Source organism: Epinephelus moara, chromosome 9 (assembly GCF_006386435.1).
Source record: "Epinephelus moara isolate mb chromosome 9, YSFRI_EMoa_1.0, whole genome shotgun sequence".
Taxonomy (NCBI): Eukaryota; Metazoa; Chordata; class Actinopteri; order Perciformes; family Serranidae; genus Epinephelus; species Epinephelus moara.
The window spans coordinates 35,602,662-35,625,669 of record NC_065514.1 but is presented as its reverse complement, the minus strand read 5'-3'; the positions used below and the strand labels follow the sequence as shown (position 1 = coordinate 35,625,669).

Sequence of the window (23,008 nt, the reverse complement as noted above, 5' to 3'; positions counted from 1 at the left end):
ACGCCACTTCCGTAATCTGAGTTACACACTGAAGAAGACTTTCTGTCGAAACGTCTGTGTTTCTGGTAACGCCACCCAAGTCGATTTATTAAATTTACCAAAAGGACATTTGTGAGTGCTGGCTTCTTTTCTTTTTTCTTTTTTATAGTTCAGTAGTGAACAAGGGGCTTGATCTGTTTTTAACCCTGAGTTTTTTGAAGGGTGCATGATTATCGATGATTGACAGAAAGCAGTTTGTGAAATAATCCAGAGCCAGATCAGTATTTGATGAGTCAGATGTGTGATGTATATTACTGCTGGCAAGGTCGTGGAGAAAAGCTTCTTCATTAAAGTGCTTAAAGTTTCTTTTGATGATGATTTTAGAGTGTGATTTTTGTGTTTTAGTATTTCTGACGCAGGCTACAGGGCAGTGGACACTAATACCAAGGCTAAAAACACCAGATGCAGTTATTTTATCCCTCCTGTTACACAGAATCAAATCAGGTTAGGTCTGGTTGGCTCATTAATAAGCTGCGTCAGATTTAAATTGACACACATCTCTTTTAAAGCCATCTGAGTCGGGTGATAGCCAGTTTAAGTTGAAGTCACCTAAAACCAGTGTTTCTGAATTGTTGAACTGAGAGAGTAGGTCGGTTATTTCACTGATTGCACTGGGGATAGCTGAAGGTGGTCTGTATACACCCACAACATTAATGGAATTATTACTGGGTGTGTTGATTTTCAGAGCGATAAATTCAAAAAAACTCTGTCTGTTCTGTGTAAATTATAGTCCTGTATGGAAACCTCTGTGTCATGGATGTTGTCTTTAAGCCAGGTTTCTGTAATGACCAGGATGTCAGGGTCAGTCTGTGAAATAAGAATTTTTAGTTGGTCTAATTTAACCTGGTTGCACAGACTTCTTATGTTTAAGTGTATCAATCCTAAGCCACGTCTTGATTTGAAGACATGGGGGTTGAGTAGCTGCTCACTGGACTCATCAGAGGCATTTGTTGTTGATTTTGGATTTACACTTATTTTGGGGTTTGGTTTGATAGTTGTTAAATTTTTTGACCTGTAGTTCCCACAGGAAGTAGACAGGCGGTGTCTATGAGGACCATTTGTAATGAGAACAGGAATGTTCTAGATGGGAGCAGAGACTGAGAGTGGAGGATAGGGTGTGTTATGATTGCCATACCTTCATGCACCGAGTGCCTTGCAGGAGCGAAGTGTCAGTTCAATGTTCATTGATAATAGACGTGAACCTGCATGATTTGGGTGGAGACGATCGTATTTAAACAGATCTGTTCTGTTATGAAAGGTGGTGAAGTTGTCGACGTAGGGGATGTTTCTGGTGCAGCAGTAACCCTTCACCCAGATGTGCAGCTGCCTCAGTCGGCTGAATTTAATGTCCCCAAAACAGGGTGGGGGAAGTGGTCCAGAAATGATGCACTGATTGTTTGTGTGTGTAATACTGTCTGTGAGGCGGACAAAGTCATCTTTGAGTTTCTCAGACTGCTGAAGCTTGAGGTCATATGTGCCGACGTGCAGGACAGTAGTTGATACAGACTGGTGATGATGTAGAAGTTGAAGGTCGGAGCTGTTTATGTCCTTAACGAGCGCACCTAGGTGACAGGAGGTGCGGCCCCCTTTGATGTGCACGTGTCGGACCATAGATGACCTGACAACAAACACGGCCGGACTGTCCGGAACAGCGTCGGTGGATGTCCCCGGGCGTGCAGAGGAGAAAGGTGGAGGTCCGGAGCGGTGCTCGTTTCCTGGATAGTAGCGGGAGGCAGGAGCGGCTGTGCTGCGTCTCCCAGTGTGATGAGCCACCTGCTCGGGACCAGAGAGAGAGGCGGCGGCAGCTGCAGCAGCAGAGCGCTGCAGAGCCGGAGTGAAGTTCGGCTGTGAGCGATGAGGAGTGGGGCGAGCAGGACGCCCAGGTGGGTCCAGTGGTGACAAAGATCCAAGTCTCGTCGGTGGAGGAGGAGGCCACCGGGTCTCCGTGGTATTATGCAGTGGAGGAAATTCGTGTACACTGAGAATATCATACCGATTTTCCAGGTGGATATCAGTTTTGATCAGATATCAAAACACAAACCTCACTGAAAAGGAGACTGGTAATTTCAACTCAGAACTCCACATCAAACCTGAACCCAAGCCAGTAGGAGGCAATCCAGGGCAATTCGAACCTACCACTGCGCACACAAGTATTCACTCCTTCCCCTACCAAAAATGCGAGAGTAAGTGCACAGCAATACAGCTCTACTCCCTGTAAGGAGCAAAGTACAACCACAGAGCTAGCCAAGTTCCTTGCCAGGAGTCATCTTGTGACCAGAGGGTTGAAATGGTTTGACGACCGCCCTAAAAATTATCCTAGCTGGAGATCAACCTTCTTGAGCACTATTAAGGGGCTAGGCCTCACCACAAATGAAGAAGTCAATTTTCTCATCAAATGGTTGGGTCCTGAGTCCAGCGAGCAAGCCCATAAGATTAAAGCGGTGATTGTTCACAACCCTGCCGTAGGCCTGAACATGATATGGAGGAATGTTATGGCACCCCTGAAGGCATAGAGAGAGCCCTGCTCTCAAAAATTGAGAACTTCCCCAAGCTTTCTGGTAAAGACCATGGAAAACTACATGAACTTGGAGACCTACTTCTGGAGTTGGAATCAGCCAAGTGTAATGGCTACCTACCTGGTCTGTTTTACTTGGACACAGCAAGAGGTGTAGGACCAATTGTGGACAAGCTGCCTTTCCACCTCCAGGAAAAATGGATGTCCATAAGATCAAAGTATAAAGAAGACTTCAGGGTAGCCTTTCCACCATTTTCCTTCTTTGTGGACTTTGTGAAAAGAGAGGTAAAAGCTCGTAACGACCCAAGTTTCAACACAATGGCTTTTTTCTCACCTGTACAGAAGAAGGACAGGTTTACAGGAAACAGCAGTAGAACACCCATCTCAGAGCACAAAATAGTGTGTCAACAGAAACTAGCAAAGCTGACAAAGCTGTGGAAAACCCAGATAAGCAATGCCCTATCCACCACAGACCTCACCCCTTACGTAAGTGCAGAGGTTTCAGGGCAATGCTTCTTGATGAACGTAAGCGGGTCCTTAAAGACAACGCCATCTGCTTCCGCTGCTGCGCTTCAACTGTCCATCAAGCTAAGAATTGTGACGTGGTTGTCAAATGCACAGAGTGTGACAGTGAGAGACATGTGACTGCCCTTCATCCAGGCCCAGCACCTCAGTTGCCAAAGCTTTACCCTTCATTGAAAGAGAATGACGGGGAGGAAGAAGCCACAAGACGTGAGGACATAACAACCACATGCACTGAAGTTTGTGGAACTGTATTCAGTGGCAAATCATGTTCAAAGATATGCTTAGTAGATGTCTATCCTACTGGTCATCCGAAAGAGATCAAGAGAATGTACGTCATCTGAGACGACCAGAGCAATCAGTCCCTTGCCAAGGCGAAGTTCTTTGACCTGTTCAGCCTTCAAGGAACCACAATCCCTTACACCTTGAAGACCTTTGCAGGAACAAAGGAAGCAGTAGGTAGGAGAGCGTATGGCTATACTGTTGAATCAGTTGATGGGAAAGTTAAAATCCCACTACCTATGCTGACTGAGTGCAACGATGTAAAACCGGGAAGAAATACCCACCCCTGAAGTTGCACTTCATCAGAAGCACTTGAGGTCAATTGCAGATGAAATACCACCTGTGGATTCTAATGCTGAAATACTTTTCCTGCTTGGACGAGATATCATGTGGGTCCACAAGGTGCGCAGGCAGCTGAATGGTCCCCACAATGCACCCTACGCGCAAAAGTTGGACCTTGGATGGGTGATTGTGGGTGACGTGTGCCTGGGTAATGCACATAAACCCAATGAAGTAAATGCTCTGAAAACGTGCATTTTGGAAGATGGACGTCCAACATGTTTCACCCCTTGTGAGAGTCTCTCCAGGGTCAAGGATGACTACAGCCTAAGCAGTAATCAGAGAATGATACCATGGAACCTGATGCAAAACACACCACTGAAAGCTACAACTGATGAGAGCCTTGGAGAAGGGATTCGTTAAGGATTATAACAACAGCTGGGTTGCTTCATTCCCATTTCGCAGCCCCAGACGTCTCCTTCCCAAATAACTGGGACTACACCTACAAGCGATTGATGGCACTCAGACACACCCTCAACAAGAAACCAGACATGAAAGCTCAGTACATGGAGTTTATGAAGAAGCTGTTCGACAACAACCTTGCAGAGCCAGCACCACCACTGCAAGAGGGCCAGGAATGCTGGTATCTGCCAATGTTTGGTGTGTATCACCCCCAGAAGCCTGACAAAATTCAGGTCGTCTTCGACTCCAGCGCACAGGTTGAAGGGATGTCACTCAATGATTCACTTCTGTCAGGACCTGATCTGAATGACAGCTTGATGGAAATCCTTCTCAGATTCCGCAAGGAAACAGTTGCTCTCACTGTAGACATCCAGCAGATGTTCTACAGCTTCAAAGTGCCAGAGAATGACAGGGATGTCCTATGGTTCTTGTCGCTTCGTGACAACGACCTCAACAATGATGTTGTTGATTTCTGTATGAGAGTCCATGTGTTTGGCAACAGTTCCTCGCCAGATGTGGCCATCTTTGGCTTGAGGAGTGCAGTAAGAGATGCAGAGAACAAGTATGGTAGTGATGTGCGGCAGTTCATCGAAAGAGAGTTCTACGTGAATGACGCTCTTAAGTCTTTAACTACTCAACAAAATTTGAGTGAAAAATATGCCCTATCCAGGGTTGGTCCACTGTACGCATATGTGTCTCTTGTAAAAATGAAATATCTGTTTTAAGTGATTCAAATGAGAAAAAACATAATTTCAATGATTTAATAGCTGTATATATTTATTTTTTTAAGCAAGAACTGGAACAGAACCTCCTTTAAATTAAGGCAAATTAGAAGTGATATTTAAGTGCTAAGGACAGTTAATTTCATATAGAATAGAATTCAAATAAATAACACATCAAATTAAATCAAAGGTAATATAATATAAAGTAAATAGCGTAACCTAAAGATACCCTGTCGGTCTATATTATATTGCGACGTTGAGTGATGCACCACTTCATTATCACATTAATAATAACAAAGGTTCAAACCCCACGTTCTTATGTGCTTTATAAATGGCCACCAAAGACGAGCTTTCAGAACCTGCACACACACACACATACGCACACAGACACATACAGTTACCTCGCTGAGGGGAGTGAGCTTGAGGGCCTAACGGCAAGACCCAGCCATTACTGTATTTCCATGATGATTCAGAGTCAACAAAATTAATGTCTGATGTGGAAATACATATCTAGTCCGTTCCACCGTGCTGCTTCGTTCAGACCATCAGATTGTAAAGATGTTAGTGATAATTGTTAAAATAGTTTTTTTTTTAATAGGTCTGATCAGTACGCAGTTCATGAGTCCCTCAGTCTGTAACGTAAGGTCTCAGTTCATCTCTTCCCAGAGCTTGAAGTCCGTATAAATAAAAATCAATAACACAAAATATAAAAGTCCTTAACAGGAAAGAGACATCCTGACAACAAATATGTGTCCCAATATGATATGTCCAAGTTAATCAAAAATAAATCAATCAATAAATAAATAGAAATAAAAAATATATAGCCTATATATAAAGGAAAAAAAAGTAGAGTGGATATGCAAAGAAAAAAACCCAATAAATTACGGGTGTTTCAGCATTTGTCCGTGGTCAGAGAAGAGGGAAAAGAGAAAAAGAGTTGAAAGAGAAAAAGGAAATAGTCTATGGACCTCACGTGAGCCGTATCTGTTGCAGAATAATTATTTCGCCAGATTACTGTTGATGAACTTCTTGGCTTCTTCTGGAGTGTTGACTTTATGTTCTGCGTCTTTCACTGTAACTGCCAACACGGCCGGAAAGCGTAGTGTGAACTTGACGCCATCTTTGTAAAGCTTGGATTTCACCTCATTGAAGGCCATTCTTAGCCAGGTAGCGGCTCATGTCCGGAAAAAGATAGATCTTGCGACCTTGATAAAATAGTTGCCCACGTTTCTTGTTCAAACTAGAAGCTTCCAAAGACGCAACGTCTCTCGCGGATGCCCAAGAAGCACGACTGTCAAAAATATTTGTGGCAGCTTTGGTCACTCCAGTCGCTCATCACGTGAATCAATGAACCTTTGATCGTTCTTGTCAATTTAACCCTTTAGGCACCGGAGTTTATTTAGGAAAATAATCAATTTAATCAATTTCTCCGTTTAAATGGAGAGCCGGGGCTCGCTGGGAGCGGCTAGCGCAGCATGACAGAGGGAAGCACAGCCAGTTAGCCGGGGCTAGCTGGGAGCGGCTAGCGCAGCATGACAGAGGGAAGCACAGCCAGTTAGCCTCCTCTAGCTTCCCAGCTAGCCCCGGCTCTCCATTTGGATCCAACCGGAGAACCAAGCCCTGGTTTGTTATTCAGGTTAAAGTGGGAAGAAGCAGCGGGTTTATTGGGCAGCTGAGTGAAGCTGAGCGAAGTGGAGCCTGCGGAGGAAACACCGGGACCGTCTGAATGTAATAGCCAATGGAGGTGCTGCGGTGTTCGGCTACACAGATGGGTAACACCTCGGCTGTCAGGATGTACCACTCTGTCACTCCGCTCTCTCTCACGCAGGCGCAGAACGTACGTGCCACTTGGCCGTCGGATGTACTCCGTGTAGTGTGTTCAAATGCAACTGACACAGGGCGACGTGAGGTGACGTAGACGACGCAACAGTTGGCTTTCGTCGCCGCTAGTTCTTTGATGTCAGTTTGGTGTGTCCGCACCTTAAGGACAAAGTCTGAAGTCTGGACGTATTTTGGGTGTTATAAGGATGCTGAGGGGAAACTAATTGAAGATAGTGACCCTGTCTGCAGAAAATGCAGAAAAAAAGTCTCCACGAAGGGGGGTAACACTTCAAATTTGATGAGCCATCTCTGTGTCACCACCCACAACTAACTATACAGCGAGTGTACCTGTGCCTGGTACACACTACACAACTTTTCTGCCCATTCTGAAAGTCACTATGTCACATTACACAATTGTGGAGTCTAAAATCGTGCCGTGACCTGGCCGACAGACATGACACACTACACGATGGTACACACCAATTATCCCTGGTCGTCTTTCACGACGTGTGTGATGTTATCGGGTTATTCTTGTCCTATTTTTGTTACTTTTACTATCATTTCAGTCACTGTGTCTGTTCATGTGCCAGCTGAAATGTTGTTGTAGTCACCTAAAAGCACCAGCAGATGGCAGGAGCTACATTTGAAGTACCGTACGCAATCATACAAGTCACTGAATCCTCCACAACAAAGTTCCTACAAATGTTTCACAATAAAAGCCTATTTAGAAAATGGAGGGATTCTCTCAGCCGAAATTATAAGGGGCTTTTAATTTGAAACAAATTCAGGAAGTGTTGAGTTTGAAATGACTGCGCAATGCATTCATTTTATGAAGCCAACGGGAGCGGATAAAAAGTAAAAATATAAAAACACAGAGGGAATGATAAATAACGGACCCTCTATAATATAGTCAGTTTCAAATGGTAACCTCTGCAGTTGTGGTGAGTAAAAGCCCTGCCACTATTTTTTAATTTTCTTACTTTATGTCTGTCTCCATTATGAGGAAATAACACTGTTTGTTAGCTACACAACTCTGTGTTGTAACGTCCCTAGAGGAAATATTAAAAACGCTGGGGTGTTGTTGCCGTACAGTTGTCTATGGTAGCAGCTAACTCTGTGTTTCTATTGGTCAAAGTGACGGCTGTGATGGGAGTAATCATGAATGACAAAAAGAAAATCAAACATGCTAGACTTTCTGTTAGACAGAAACTGCATTGTGCTCTTTATTTTATTTGTTTTTCGAAAATAAAACTTGGTTAAATGATTTCAGTGTGTGTATAAGTACTTTTTGAACATTTGGAGCACATTTCAACAATACCACAATAATAATGATAACCGTGATAATTTTGGTCACAATAACCGTGATATGAAATTTTCATACCGTTAATGTATGCTCAGTAGAATGAATGGCGTTCAGAGAGAGAGAGAAAGGAGTACCCCTGTGGAACCGGTTTTGGACTCATATCAAAACAGAATATATGCCTACACAATTATGAAATTACTTTGTGATTTTGTGACCCTGCAGAGAGATGTATGAGGACATACTGTATGTATGACAGGATACTGTTTATTAACGTGCTTCCTTCTCCCTTCCAGACTTATTTGTTATTATTTTCATCATTATTTCTTTTTTCCTTTTCTTTTTTATGTACTGGAGTCCCCCTCCATATTACAAAAATAATAATACGTCTAAATTTGTTATATTGTTCTGTGTATTTTGCTATTAGTGCTTTTGTGTCTATCTGTTTACGTGTTGATTGGCCAGCCTTGTTGTACTTTGTGCCTTATATCAAATTGCATTTTCAACTACACGCACGCACGCACGCACGCACGCACGCACGCACGCACACACGCACACACACACAGGTTTTCATAGTTACATAACAGTGTTTCCCCTAAGTTTACAGCTTTAAACACTTGAAAGAATCATGGTGTCCATGTGTTTCTTTTAATGGCAGCAGTCAATATAACAACTGAACAATTATTTGAACTTTACATTGAAATAAACATCGGAACATTTCTTCTTCACCATCTTCACCATCCTGAGGGCATTTTAAAACACAGAACATAGTTTTTGTCTGCTTTTCAGGTGGTTGACAAGACATATTTTCCGATGCACGTTCTCCGTCTCTCCATCCGCTGGTGGAAGTGTGCTCACCTGTCTGTGTGTGTGTGGCGCACGTGTCTGTGTGCGTGTGTGTGCGTGCGTGCGCATCAGGGCGGAACTCTGCCATGCACGATACAGAGAGCAGAGAAGAAATGTAAACGCGCCACCGTGTAGAGACAGAAATGACATGCCGTCATGTAAATAAGATAAATAACATAAGGCTATTTAGTTTGTTTAGGACAACCTGTTCTATGGAAAAGGTAACCTTAAATGACTTCTGTTGTGATCTGGCGCTATACAGAAAATAACATTAAATAAAATTAACTTGACCTTCAAGGGGGGCGAGGGGTGCCGATGGGGGGCGGGCGCCCCCCTAATATAATGGTAGGGAGACACTGGAAAGACAACTACTTGAATGCCCTTCTTAGGATCTGGATGGTTTTGCAACTCTGTCTGTTTTGAACCCAAATTATGATGAATATATTATTTTACGATTAGGTTCTTTACATTGTTCTACATTCACACTATCTTGCGACTCAACACTGATATGGTCAGATGGACCAATAGATGGACTTGGTATTCATATTCCAAATCAGATGGATAAACTTGTTACAGCTAATTTTGAAGGCAAGCTTCCAAAAATCGAGATCTTATGTCCGTGGAGTTCAACATTACCCTTGTCAATTCACTGTGTACTTCTCATTGTACTCACCAGTTTTTTTTATAAAAGGTATAATCAAGTTGTATTTGATTTTATATGGAATAATATAAATAGTAATAATACTAAACCAGAAAAAATTAAGCGTAAATATTTGTACAATGATTTGGATGAAGGAGGTGTTAAGTTAATTAATCTTAAAGCATTACACCTGGTGTAAAAGCATTATGGTCACAGAAAATATATTGGAATCCTGAGTGGAGCTCCTCACGACTACTTTATGAGATTCACCCAATCTTTAATACAAACTTTTTCCATTTCTTCAGATTTCAGAAACCCCTTACAATATATAAAAAAATACTTCCAGTACTTCCAGTATTTTCCACCAGACTGTGTTGATGCCATTTTGCAGCAAGTTTTATGGTTTAATTCCAGTAAATTATTCAATAGATAACATATTTCTTTGGAAAAATGTGTTCAAAAGGGCATTATTTTTATGAATGATATAACAGATGCGAATGGTAATATCTATTCGTATGAATCATTTTGTGAAACATCTGGATTTAATTTTTTTTTTTTTTTAATTTAAATATTATCAATTAGTAGCTGCAGTGCCTTTGGCTTGGTGAAAAAAAGGGAGAAATGCTGGAGGGAAACTGCTGGTGTGTAAACCTGCCATGGCATATTGTCTTTGGCTTTAAAGAAAAAAGATCACTGCTTTTATGTACTTTTTTTTTTGAGGGCATATGATTTAAGCCAGTGGTTCTCAACTGGTCTGGCTTCGAGATCCACCATCACCCCTTAATGACAAGCCACGACCCAAATTGAGTAAAATTTTCAACTTCTCAAATTTATTGAATGAAAAGATGGTGCAGTTTGAACCTGAGATAGTAGAATAGATTACCACAGTATGCCAACACAAGAAAAACAAGTACAATGATAAACCAAAACGACCAGAAAGTGGCAGTGCTCCTTTTATGCTCAATTAGCTGCATTTGAATTAAAACCAAAACTCATCACTTCACTAACTTCTGCCTTTTTTATCAGACTTGACAGTGCTATCATGCACAAACATGAAATAAGAAAGTCCAACCACTGAGAAGTTTTTTCAAAAAGACTCAAAATATGTAGCTTTAGCTGAGTACCCACTCATTGAATATATAACAAACAATGTCCTACTAAAACTATTAGTCACTTATTCAAGCATTGATCATAAGGCTGACATACCAATCAGAACAATTCAGTAACGGCCATTTTTAACAGACTCAGTTGGTGTATTCATGCAAAATACATGAAATAAAAAAGTGCGACTACTGAGAAGTATTTTCCAAAAAACTCAACTTATGTAGCTTTAGCTGAGAATCCTCACTGAATCTATGACAATCAACTGCACTGTGGGGAAAAAAATCAGTTTCTTCAGCAGGAGTTTTTATCCGCAAAATAAATTAAACAAAAGGTGCATTTCAAAACTTCATTAACTTTTCTTCTGATTACCTTCATTCATTCATTCATCTTCTAACCGCTTCATCCTCTTGAGGGTCGCGGGGGGGTTGGAGCCTATCCCAGCTGACATCGGGCAAGAGGCAGGGTACACCCTGGACAGGTCGCCAGACTGTCGCAGGGCTGACACATAGAGACAACCATTCACACTCACATTCACACCTACGGACAATTTAGAGTTATCAATTAACCTAGTCCCCAATTTGCATGTCTTTGGACTGTGGGAGGAAGCCAGAGTGCCCGGAGAGAACTCCTGCTGACACGGGGAGAACATGCAAACTCTGCACAGAAGGGCTCCCACACCCGGGATCGAACCGGCAACCCTCTTGCTGTGAGGTGACAGTGCTAACCACCACACCACCGTGTCACCCTCTGATTACCTTATCAGTAGGTAAATACTGAAAAACATTGTGCTTTTAAGAAAATTAAGCAGCACTCACTTCAACCTTTGGTGTAACACTGACATCACATACCTGAGTTTGGAGGAATCAGTGGGAGAACTGGTCATGTTTTTTGCTCCTGACAAGAGTCTCAAAGTGTGGAGTTATAGTAGACAAAGCAACTCTGAGGTCATGCTCAAAGTCCAGTCTGTTTCTGTGTTTTGTCTTCAGCTGAACTAGAGCTGAGAAGCCACGCTCACAGAGATAGGTAGTGCTGAATGGTAGGAGGATTTTTACTGCTCAAGTGGCAAGGGAAGGATACTCGCTCATCACAGTGCTGTACCAGAACTGGGAGAGGCTTACCTCTGTGAATCTCTTTTTCAGCGTGCGGTCACATGATAGCTCCACCAGCTGACTCTCTTCATAGTTTTTCAGATGTGCCATGATCATTTTCTTCAGTACATTTTTTCCTGCCGTGTCCAGTTGCTGTCTCTCATGACAGGCATTGGGAACATGTCGAGTCGGTTTTTAGAAACATGACTTGCCCACAAGGAGATCTTTTTTTTTTTTGAAGCATCGATTTTGTCATATTGTTCAAAAATGTTGTGCTCCCCCCCTGCATAGACACATTTAATGTGTTTAATTGTTCAAACACATCAGTGAGGTAAGCAACGTGTGCAAGCCACACACTGTTGCTAAACAGGTCTGCAAGAGACGAATTGTTCTGGGCAAGAAAGGCTGCGATTTCAGCTCATAATTCATAAAAAAGGACAGTACCTTTCCCCTCAAAAGCCAGCGTACCTCCACATGATACAACACCTGTACATGCTCACTACCAAGATCTTGGCACAGTTTTTGAAAACATCAGGTGTTCTTTGCACTCCGTTTAATGTAGGTTACCACTTGGATGACATCTTTTAAAGCAACTCTTACCTTTCTTGCATTTCACACAGCACTTAGAAAAAATTTGAACATCCACAATTCCCGCCTCCCTCCAAAGTCCCATCCTCCTCCTCCTGCAACTCCACCTCCCTTCGAAGGCCTACTCCCCCCTCCTCCATTACGTCCTCATTATAGACGTAGCCGTTGCCAAGGTAACGTTAGATACACGGAAGAGGAAAGCGAGTGTAATGTTACAACAAAGACAGTCAAACGCAACCCCGGAGTTTTAAAACTCAACCGGAGTCAGTGAGTTTTAGAATATGGTTACAGTGCTAACGTTAGATAGTTGCGTTAACGTTACTAGTAAGTGGAAACGCACAAGGAAGATAACGTTAATGTTTCAGAGGCTACGCTACAGTAGGCTAACGTTAGCCATTAGCAACTGGATGCTGTGTTGTCATAATGTTATGAACTGAACTGAACCAGCACAAAAACGAAATGACATTTTGCATACCCCAAGCAAACAGAAACAAAACATATAAAAACAATTTGTGCAACATATAAGAAAGAACATATAGTGCAATAGTAAGATGAAAAGGGTCGACATTTCACAGTCAAAAACTCCACATCCTGAGAGCAGAACTGGGAGATCCTCTTCACATCACAACACCATGAATTGTTTGTGTATTCACCACGGAGCTTACCAGATGATGCTGCCGTCCTGTCTGCTCTGTGTAGTGTTAGCCCCGTTAGCTCAACACCGGAGTCTGATATGTTACCATTCATCCATGTGAACACAAGAACGCAGCAGTCCTTCACTCCTTGGTGAGTGGATCTCCATAGTCGGATGTATTCCATGTTCATGTCCAGTGAGCGGACATTCGCCAGAAGGACACTGGGAACAGCTGGTTTGATGGGGTTAGCTCTTAGCCTAGCTAACCCCTCCGCGCTTCCCCCGCTCCCGCGTCCTGTCACAGCGCTGCCGGCGTCTTCCCATCGGGACAGCTCCAGGCGAAACCACGGTCATCTCAGGGCTAGCTCAACGTAGCAGGCCAAGCTTGCTACACATCCTGAGCTCTCTTGGTTGCAGAGTTAGATCTCTGCAGCAGTTTCTCATGTCTGTTAGAAACTTGCGACTGTATTGCACTGATGAATTTACTTCTTGTTGCATCGTTTCTTTCTTTTGCCAACTGATTTCCCTGTTGGAGAGGCTGGAGGTGGAAGCGGTGGTCCGCATTTGTTTGCTTTTGTTACGGAGAAAAGTTTATATCCACAAGGGTCCCTGTTACTAACCTGTTTGTTGTCTCAGAGTCAGGGGTGGAGGGTGTGGGAGGGTGGTTACGCGAGCGGTTACGTCAGTCGGAGGCCTCTACGAGGGGAAGACAGACAGGACAGGAGAAAACTCCGACCAATCATTGCATTCGGTCTGAACAACCTGATCAAGAAGGCCAGCTCTGTCCTAGGATGCTCTCTGGACTCTGTGCAGGTGGTGGGAGAAAGGAGGATGACAGCCAAGCTGTCATCTGAGGACTAATGACTCCCATCCTCTTCAGGAGGAGATAAAAGCTCTGGAGAGCTCCTTCAGTGATAGACTGATTCACCCAAAGTGTGTGAAGGAACGCTATCGCAGGTCCTTCCTGCCTGCTGCTGTCAGGCTACATAACCAGCACTGCTCACAGTAAACTGCACCATGGACACTTTAGGGACACTATGGACACTTTATAAACACCACAATAAGCATTGCTGTCCCCCATGTTGTTGTTTATTTGCACATTCAATATTCACTTGCACTAAATATGTTCACTTTAATCCATTGCTCACTTTTTATCCACTGCTCGTTATTATTATTATTATTTATTGCTGTTTCTTGTATTTTTTGTACTTTTTTTCCTGCATGCCTAGTTTTTTAAAGTTTTTTAAATATTGAAATCTTTAATTTGACTCTTTACCCTTGACTGCTGTAACACTGGAATTTCTCAATTGTGGGATCAGTAAAGGTGTATCTTATCTTATCTTATCTTATCTTATTGGTCGGAGTTTTCTTAGAACCATATGAGAATGGTATAATTATGAGTTTTCATCTCTGGTGGAATTCACTTACATTTTAGTGTGCCATCAGCGTATTAATAGCATTTTAACCTAAACAAAGAAAGGTGTAAAATTTCCAGAAAGGTAAGTGTTTAATGTTGCATGAAGCACTGGTACCATATCCTTTGCTGCCAGGGCCTCCCGATGCAAAAAACAATGGTTCCAAGTTGCACCCTGAGCTTTCTCAAGTATTCTCCTCATAACCCCCAAGTTTTTTCCCGTCATGGAGGCAGCGCCATCAGTTGTGATACCGACACACATGTCCCAGCTTAGGCCCACGGAACTCAAATACAAGTCCACGGAGCTGAAAATGACCTCTGCAGTCGTAGTAGTAGACAGTGACAGTGTCTTGTGCAGACAAATTGTTCCTGTAAGTCCCCGTCCCACACGTCTCATGTAAATGAGTAAAACTGCTTTGTTTGTTATGTCTGTAGATTCGTCCATTTGTAAAGCAAAATAACCACTTGCTTTAATGCGAGCTGTGGTCTGTTGTTTGTTGTCATCCGACATGTCTTCAATTCGCCTACTTACAGTGTCATTTGACAGAGGTATGGGTCCATGGCTGCAGGTAAGATGAGATCCTCTGCAATGGCGTGGGGCTTCTTTAACTTCGCAATACGATGTGCCACCAGGTAAGATGCATGGAGTGCCTGTCCTTGCTTCGAGCACGAAGAAGTGAGACACTTTTGTGATGTCCTCAGGTCTTGAAGTCTTCTTCTAAAGTACTCAACAGGTTTATCTTTGAGAGAAGGGTGTTTTGTTTGCTTCAGTTTCGATGGCTTCATGTTTTCACATGCCAACACCGCCCTGCACAAAGCACACTGAAGTTTTGGTCCAACTTTGTGCTCAATATAAGAAAATCCATATCTCATATAGTCTGCGTCGTACCTGGGTTTCGCCATGCTGAATTAGCATATGTAAACAAACTTTGCAGGTCTTCTTCTGTGGTGTAAAATGGCGGGTGTCGACTCGCATTACAGGGCATTATCGCCACCTACTGTTAAGGAGTGTGAATAGACGACATTCCCTTGATTTTTTTCTTTTTTGTCTTCTTTCTTTTTTTTTTGCCCAGGCAAAGGCTCGCGACCCACTAAAAACGGGTCCGCGACCCACCAGTTGAGAATCACTGAATTAAACGACAAGCCAAAAAGTTTCAGTTGTACTGGGAGGGAATAATCAATATCTCATTGCCATGAAGACAGGTATATGATCTAATTTATAAAGCTGTCATAGATTCCAAGTCACAATATTTTAAATTAAAAATTCTATATAAAATTCTGCTGAAAAAAATGCTTTTGCTTGGGGTATGGAAGAGGATGGAAACTGTCATTTCTGTAAATCTGAAATTGAAGAAATGTTGCATTTATTGTGGTTCTGTCCTCATGTGGCAACTTTTCAGACGACTATCAAAAGATGGCTTGCATGAAGTTAGACTTTTTAACCATGTACCCTCAAACAATAATGCTCGGTGAATTAAGAAATGGTTGTCTTTAAATACTATTATATTATTAGGAAAAAGATTTATTTTTGAATGAAAAGGAAAAGAGCGATTGACAGCCCCCTGTGTTCTCTCCTTTCCAGCATTATTGCTACAAGGCAGGGGCAATTAAGAGACTATGAAAAAATATGGAATACATTAAGGCCAAGTTTAGAAGATGATGATTATGACATCATTAATTAGTTGGGTTTTTTTTAGTTATTTGTTTTTGTTGATTTGTTTTTTGTGTGTGTGAATTTTTTTTCATTCCTTTTACTATGGTATGTCTATGTCATAGGTTTATGATGTGTCATAGGTTGTGTAATTTGTATTGGTTTTGTTTACATAAATTTTAAAAAAAACTCTTATTCTACTAGAATAACTCTAATTCTGAAGCTCCTCCTCCATTCTACACTAAAACATAGGAGTTTAGTAGCTTTTTGCCAGCATTTCCACTGTGCACTGTCACTTCTGTAAAGACCCACAGACATACACACACCCACCTGAGAAAACAATAGCAGGTATGGGCTCCTGAGGAGAGGCGACAGAAGCCAAATCTCTGTTTGCTCTCGATATCAGTCAACACAAATGTGAAGTTCTGGCCGACTTGATTTGCTGTCAGACTGCAGGGTGAGAGAAGAGAGGTTCACGTGTTAGACAGACAGACAGAGTGACAGAGAGAGAGAGAGACTGGGATACAGCACTGGAGGTGGGGCCCCCTGGTCATTCCTGTGAAAGTTGCTCAGTGGCACATAAAGCCAAAATAGCTCTATTTCCACAATATGAAATTACCTAAATGCTCAGCGCCGCGTCTGCATCATTGGACCCATAGAACAAGTGCAGTAGAGACTTTCAGCTGCTGAGCACGGCTGAACAAGGCCGAGTGGCTGACTTCCAGTTTAGCGCTCCACTAACTTGATTGGGAATAAAATAATTTAAACTTGCAGCTCTTTTAGACTTCCCAAATGTTATCAGACAGACAGAATTAAATCGTGATAGTGGAGCGCGTCATTTCGTAGAGGTTGTGAAGCTCAAAAAAATGTATCCACGGATTTACAGACGTCTCTTTCCCAACGTAAGTCAACGGGGATAAGTCTTTTTGGTCACTTTTCACTGCTGAACATTTGATTGTTTGTTAATTCAGACAGTTTAGCGCTGTGAGGAAAAACTCCTGCCTGCCTCTCTCACTACGCTGTACTGTCATTCTGCTCATCGATCAGCTGTGTAATTAGCGACGGGTTGGACTCAACCAACTCAAAGTCTGGTTAAAAAATGTGTAATTTACTTAATAATTTTTTTTAATCAATTGCTGAAAATAGTAAAATGATTATAGATACAGGCTACTTCAATATAATCACCTGACTGTGGGGACTGTATGATGATAAGTTTTTATAAAGCGTGTGAGTGTACCTGTCCATGCTGAAGGGAAAGCAGAACTTGGGCACAGTCTGAAGAGTTTCCTGTGGGACCCAGATGACAAGTAAAAGAGTGCAGTATTATCAATATGTACTGGTAATGTATAAAAGTAGAAAAGTAGAAAACTCTTGGGGGTATAATGTGGAGGAATTGATCTATGAATGAGGGAGAGAAACAGCAAAGCACACAAGGACATAACCAAAAAAAAAAAATGGCATCGCAGGTTGTCCACATCAATACACACAGTACACAACAGAGGTATGTGCATTTGTTAGAGTTCAACCTGCATACAACATATGAGAACAAGGACAAAGACAGAACTACGGGTGGAAAAGAAACCAGTGAATAACTGAGAAGGGTGAGACACAGAGAAAAGCAAAAGAAACACAGTATATATATATATATAGTCTTTCAAACCTGGTCTGTGTAGTCTTCAGGGAACTGCCTTCGCACCTCCGGCCCTGTTAGAAATGGATGGACATGGGCAGAAGGTGATTAAATCATGAAAAATCACTATGCTAAGACTTTTTAGGTGGTGCTCATATGATACACATTTTAAACAGAGGAGACAAAAGATTTGAGATTTGGAAAAAAAAAGGACTCACAAATTATTTATCATTTATGCACAAGGGGGAGCTGCAGAGCTTTCAGAACCTGCAGACCACACATGGCCTAGAACAAAGTGACTTTTTCAGGTACCTCCAGCTGCGTGATTACTTCAATCGAGAATGCAAATCTAAAGACCTGTCAGCAGCAGAATTGGAGCTCCTCAAAATCCTTAAAATGGCCTCAGATGGCACCCTAAGCAAAGCCATCTCTAAACTATACAACTTGATACTATATGCAAAAAATGAGAATACTTTATACACTAAAAATAAGTGGGAGAAAGAGGCAGCAGTGAGGCTCACTGAGGAGGTGTGGGGCAAGATTTGCAGGTTTCAATCATCTTCCACTAACTGCAGACTGGAGAGAATATTGCTGGAAGAATATGATAAGGTATTTTAAAACTCCACAGCACGGAAAGTATAGAGATACAGATTCAAATTGTTGGCGGCAGTGTGGCTCAGCAGAAGCACACCATTTTCATATTTTCTGGGGATGGCCAAAACTAGACTGCTATTGGAGGGACGTTAATAATGTACTAAGTACAGTGTTTGATATTCAATTGCCCTTCAATTTTGAAGTCCTTTATTTGAGTCATGTTCAGTGCTTGAAACAAAGGAGGGATACAAAACTGCTGCAGGCTCTTTTGGCTGCTAGTAAAAAATCTATTACTAGAAAATGGTTGAATCCAACACCACCAACATTAGAAGATTGGTACGGAATAATTCTGCAAATTTTTAAAATGGAAAAATTGACCTACTCTTTATAGTCTAGATGGAAATAGGGGTCCACGCGCACCCCCCGGATTTTTTTGTGGCACCTGATTTTTCTTAATCCTTTAAGTGTCTATTTTCAGATTTTGCCAGGTACCAAGCTGAAATAATGTCCCAAAGGCTTCATTTTTAACCCTTTATTCTACCTATCCCCAACCGGAATAAGAAAAACAAGATACAGAAAGTGGTGTAACTTTTGAAGTAAACAACATACAGAGACAAATAAACACACTTCCATACAACTCTGACGCAAGGAATTCAATGGAATGATTATTTTTGACATTTGACGACATCTTGACTCTATTTCTGGACAAAAACAATGAAAATGGCCAAAAAAAAAAAAAAANAACACACTTCCATACAACTCTGACGCAAGGAATTCAATGGAATGATTATTTTTGACATTTGACGACATCTTGACTCTATTTCTGGACAAAAACAATGAAAATGGCCAAAAAAAAAAAAAAAAGTTCATTTCACAACTATATTTTCCTTTTTTTCATGCACCTAGGGTGAAAAAAATTCACCACCTGTTCTTTTTTTAATCATTTAAGTGTCTATTTTAAGATTATACTAGCTAGCTGACTGAAATAATGTCCCATGGGGTTTATTTTTAACAGTTTATTACACCTATACCAAATCCAAAGAAATTGAAAATAGCTAGAGACAAATGAACACATTTTTCCATACAATTCTGACACAAGGACTTCAATGGAATGGTTATTTTGACATTTGACAACTTTATTTCTGGACAAAAACAGCAAAAAATGTACATTTGACAACTATATTTTCCTATTTTCATGCGCATAGAGTGATTGTTTTTCACTACCTGTTTTTCCTTAACTATTTAAGTGGCTATTTTAAAATTATACATAGCAGACAAAAATAACCCCCAGGGGACATTAGCCTATATTTTAAACAGTTTACACTATCCTGAACCTGAAGAAATTGAAAATAGCTTTGCTTTTGAAGTAAACATGTTTATTTAGAATTATACCTCAAGGAANATTCAATTCAGACTCAAGGAATTCAATAAAATGGGTAGGCCTAGCCTACTAATAACATTTCAAACCATACTGACTATTTCTGGGAGGGAGGGGGACAATCAAAAATACAGAAAAGGGCCAAATTCTGTGGGTGACTCAACATCAGCTGCCAACTTTGGCGTCGGTTGGAGCAGAGGGCCTGCACCTTGCAACTGTAAGATGGTTGTCTCCCACTGCTCTCTCTTTTGGAACAATTTCAAGAATAAGAAGATAAAAAGTAAGCATTTGACCCTTTTATTAAGATATTTAGTCATGGACGAGCCTACATGTAATTTTCCTATACAGTTTTATCATACAGAAATGGAGTCTGCATGGATTTTCTTGACTAGCTAGTGATGGTACACAGTTAGCTGGCTAATGCTAACGTTTTCTCTTTTTCAGGCTGATTGAATAGGCCTATACTTACTAACCATGGGAAAAAGGACAAACTGTAACACAGCCAAAGTGCCTCAAAAGAAGATTTGATCCATATCATGTATTTTACATGTCCCAACTCTTTCTGAGTATGGTCATTTAACCACACTTAGCGCATGCAAGGGAGGGCACAGCGAGAGGCTATCATATCTACCACAGTATTCGTGATATGAGACTCTGTGAACCAGCCACTTCACCATACTGTATGAAGGATATTTGTGACCAGATACCATTGACTACGTTCAATGACTTTCCAGGTCGGTTCCTTGTGTTTCTAACTCTGAAACTTTGTAAGCTTTTCAGTTTTGCCCTTAACCTTGGTTTTTATTTTGTCACAGAAAATGCACTGATTTGGAAACAAGAAGGAACACCGAGTCCCTTCAGATTGATTTGACAGAGATTTGAGCCAGCGTAGGGAGTCCTTTATTGATGATGATGATGATGATGATTCACCAGAGGCCTTTGACAGTAGGTTCGTTCGAGATGAGCCAGGCCTGCACAGATTTGATCACCGGCGATCGGCACACAATGCATGCCGGTTAGTTTTGTGTCCAACTTCATCCTGACTTGCTCTGACGTATTACAAAAGTGGACGGCGATAAAACCGCAAGAGCGAGACGGCCACATTTTTTAGAGCCAGGCGCTGCAGTTGCTCTCCACCGACTGCACCGCCTGGCTCTCACCTGATCTAACAGCTGATTGGTTCAGATGTCAACTAAACAAGATGACGTTTTAGATAAACTTTTCATTTTTTTTTAATTTTAGAGATTAGGATTGTATTTGTCTGATCTGAAGGTTTATTCTGTGAACAGAAAACATGTTGTGTGACCGATGGTGAAGTTTAGTTGTCAGAGACTAAATACATTCATCATAAACTATACAGAGTCTACTGTACTATATTAATATTGGACGGTTTAATTATTGAAGTATTTAGCAACACAGAGACTTGTGGTCAGTGGGATGTGAGGATTCTTAAAATAACATCAGATGTGAAGCCCTGACTGTATCTGACTGAGCCTTAATGAAAGCTGTTGTCTTGTATAAAATATGAATCTTATAGTCAAACACAGTTTATTCAGCCTGTGTAGTTGAGGGGACAGGTCAAACTGATATGATGCTGATTTACAGGAGAATTCATGTCAAATAGAGGATAAACCATGAACATGAACTACAGATCACCTGCAAAGCATTTTAATAAATTAATCTATCATAATTAAAACAACTGGAGACTGAGAACAAACTGAGTCTTAATGAGCAAATTCTCCTGCTTGGGGACTTCAATATCCACATTGATGATCCAAACTGCAAAAGTGCAATAGACCTCCTGGAACTGCTCCACTGCCTTCACTTCACCCAGCATGTCAATTTCCCCACCCACTGTCGTGGCCACATCCTGGACCTAGTCTGCTCCGCCGGTCTCACCCTCCACCAACTCTCCAGTACCAACCTCCACATCTCGGATCACCTGGCCATCACTGCGGACTTCAAGACCCCACTCCCTCCCCCAAAACTCACATGCAACATATCCTTCAGAAATATCAAGTCCATCTCCCCCTCAGCTTTCTCTGACTCACTGGCAAACACGCTGTCCGCATCCACCACCCCGCTGACCCCAAACCCCTCTGACCTGGTCACCCACTACAACAACACACTGTCCCTCTGCCTCGAAAAACTGGCTCCCTTAAACACCAAAACTGTCTCATTCACTCACTCATCTCCCTGGTACACTTCTGAACTCCATCACATGAAAACCCATAAGCTTAAAGACTTTACAAAAAAAAACAGTCTCACAGTCCATCTCCACGCCTATACAGAGCACCTTTCAAACTACAAAGACGCCCTCACTGCTCCCCGGTCCAACTACTGCTCACAACTCATTCACTCTGGCTCCAATAACCCCAAGACTCTCTTTTCCACTGTCAATAAACTCCTCAAACCCTGCAACAACACCCTCTCCTCCATCACAACTGGCAAATGCAACTCCTTTCTGGCATTTTTTCAATCAAAGATCGAAACCAGCAGTCTCTCCGCCGCTCACCACCTCCACCACCACTCAACCACTGTCACACTTCACCCCTGTCTCCTCCCCATCATCTCCAAGATGAAGAGCTCCACCTCCGTCCTGGACCCCATACCATCCTCCATCATCAAAGTCTGCCTCCCAACAATCTCCCCACTCATCACTACCATTATTAACTCCTCCCTCACCTCTGGCTCTGTCCCTCTATCCCTGAAACTGGCCAATGTCACCCCCATCCTCAAAAAACCCGGCCTGGACCCTGACGTCATCTCAAATTTCCGTCCCATCTCGAACCTCCCCTTTCTGTCAAAAATTCTGAAACATGTTGTCGCCTCCCAAATCAAGACCCACCTCCGCTCTCATGAACTATATGAACCATTTCAATCCGGATTCCGCCCTCAACTAGGGATGTCACGATTACTTTATTTCACTATTAACCGCGATTTTAAACGCCGCGGTTAATTATTCGTAAAGATTCCTCAACACCGTCACTCTCCAAAGATTATGCCGTGACACGGAACCATATACAGTAGGTCAAGTTACACAAGCGGCATCTCCGAGTGATGAAGTATGGATGAAGAAGACTTATTCCCCCCCAAAAAACGGATAAAGTCAGCCGTGTGGGATCATTTTGGCTATCGCAAAATGACCAAGGGGTCATTGTTGACGACGGCTTTCCAGTTTGTAAAACATGCCGCAAAAAAGTCGCGGCCAAAGGATCAAACAAGAGCAACATCATACAACACCTGCGGGACAACCACCCGGCTTTACATGCACAAGTAAAGGTAAATGCACAATGACTGGGTTAATATACGTCAATCTCAATTTATCTAATGTAACACTGAATTAAAAAATTATATGTTAGCGTGTCATTTGCAATTAATGGCGTAGTGGTATGATACGAGTTGGGCTTACAGTGCAACGTGACAAGCTAAGGCTCGTCTCAATGGATAGTTTTGCAGTTTGTGTGCACACAGCGTGAGGTTGTAATGGTTTTGGGTC

General features: G+C 42.0%; 1 protein-coding gene across 5 annotated transcripts in view; it reads right to left on the bottom strand.

Annotated features, from left to right (window-relative positions):
• Positions 1-23,008, bottom strand: part of dennd1a (DENN/MADD domain containing 1A) — a 218,242-nt gene that overhangs the window by 124,864 nt on the left and 70,370 nt on the right. For all 5 annotated transcript variants that reach the window (XM_050052661.1, XM_050052664.1, XM_050052663.1 and 2 more), the window contains exons 3-5: positions 17,568-17,611; positions 17,145-17,194; positions 16,238-16,357 (exon numbers count right to left, since the gene is read on the bottom strand). In XM_050052661.1, the coding sequence (XP_049908618.1) occupies positions 16,238-16,357; positions 17,145-17,194; positions 17,568-17,611 (214 nt within the window). The remainder of the gene's footprint in view (positions 1-16,237; positions 16,358-17,144; positions 17,195-17,567; positions 17,612-23,008) is intronic.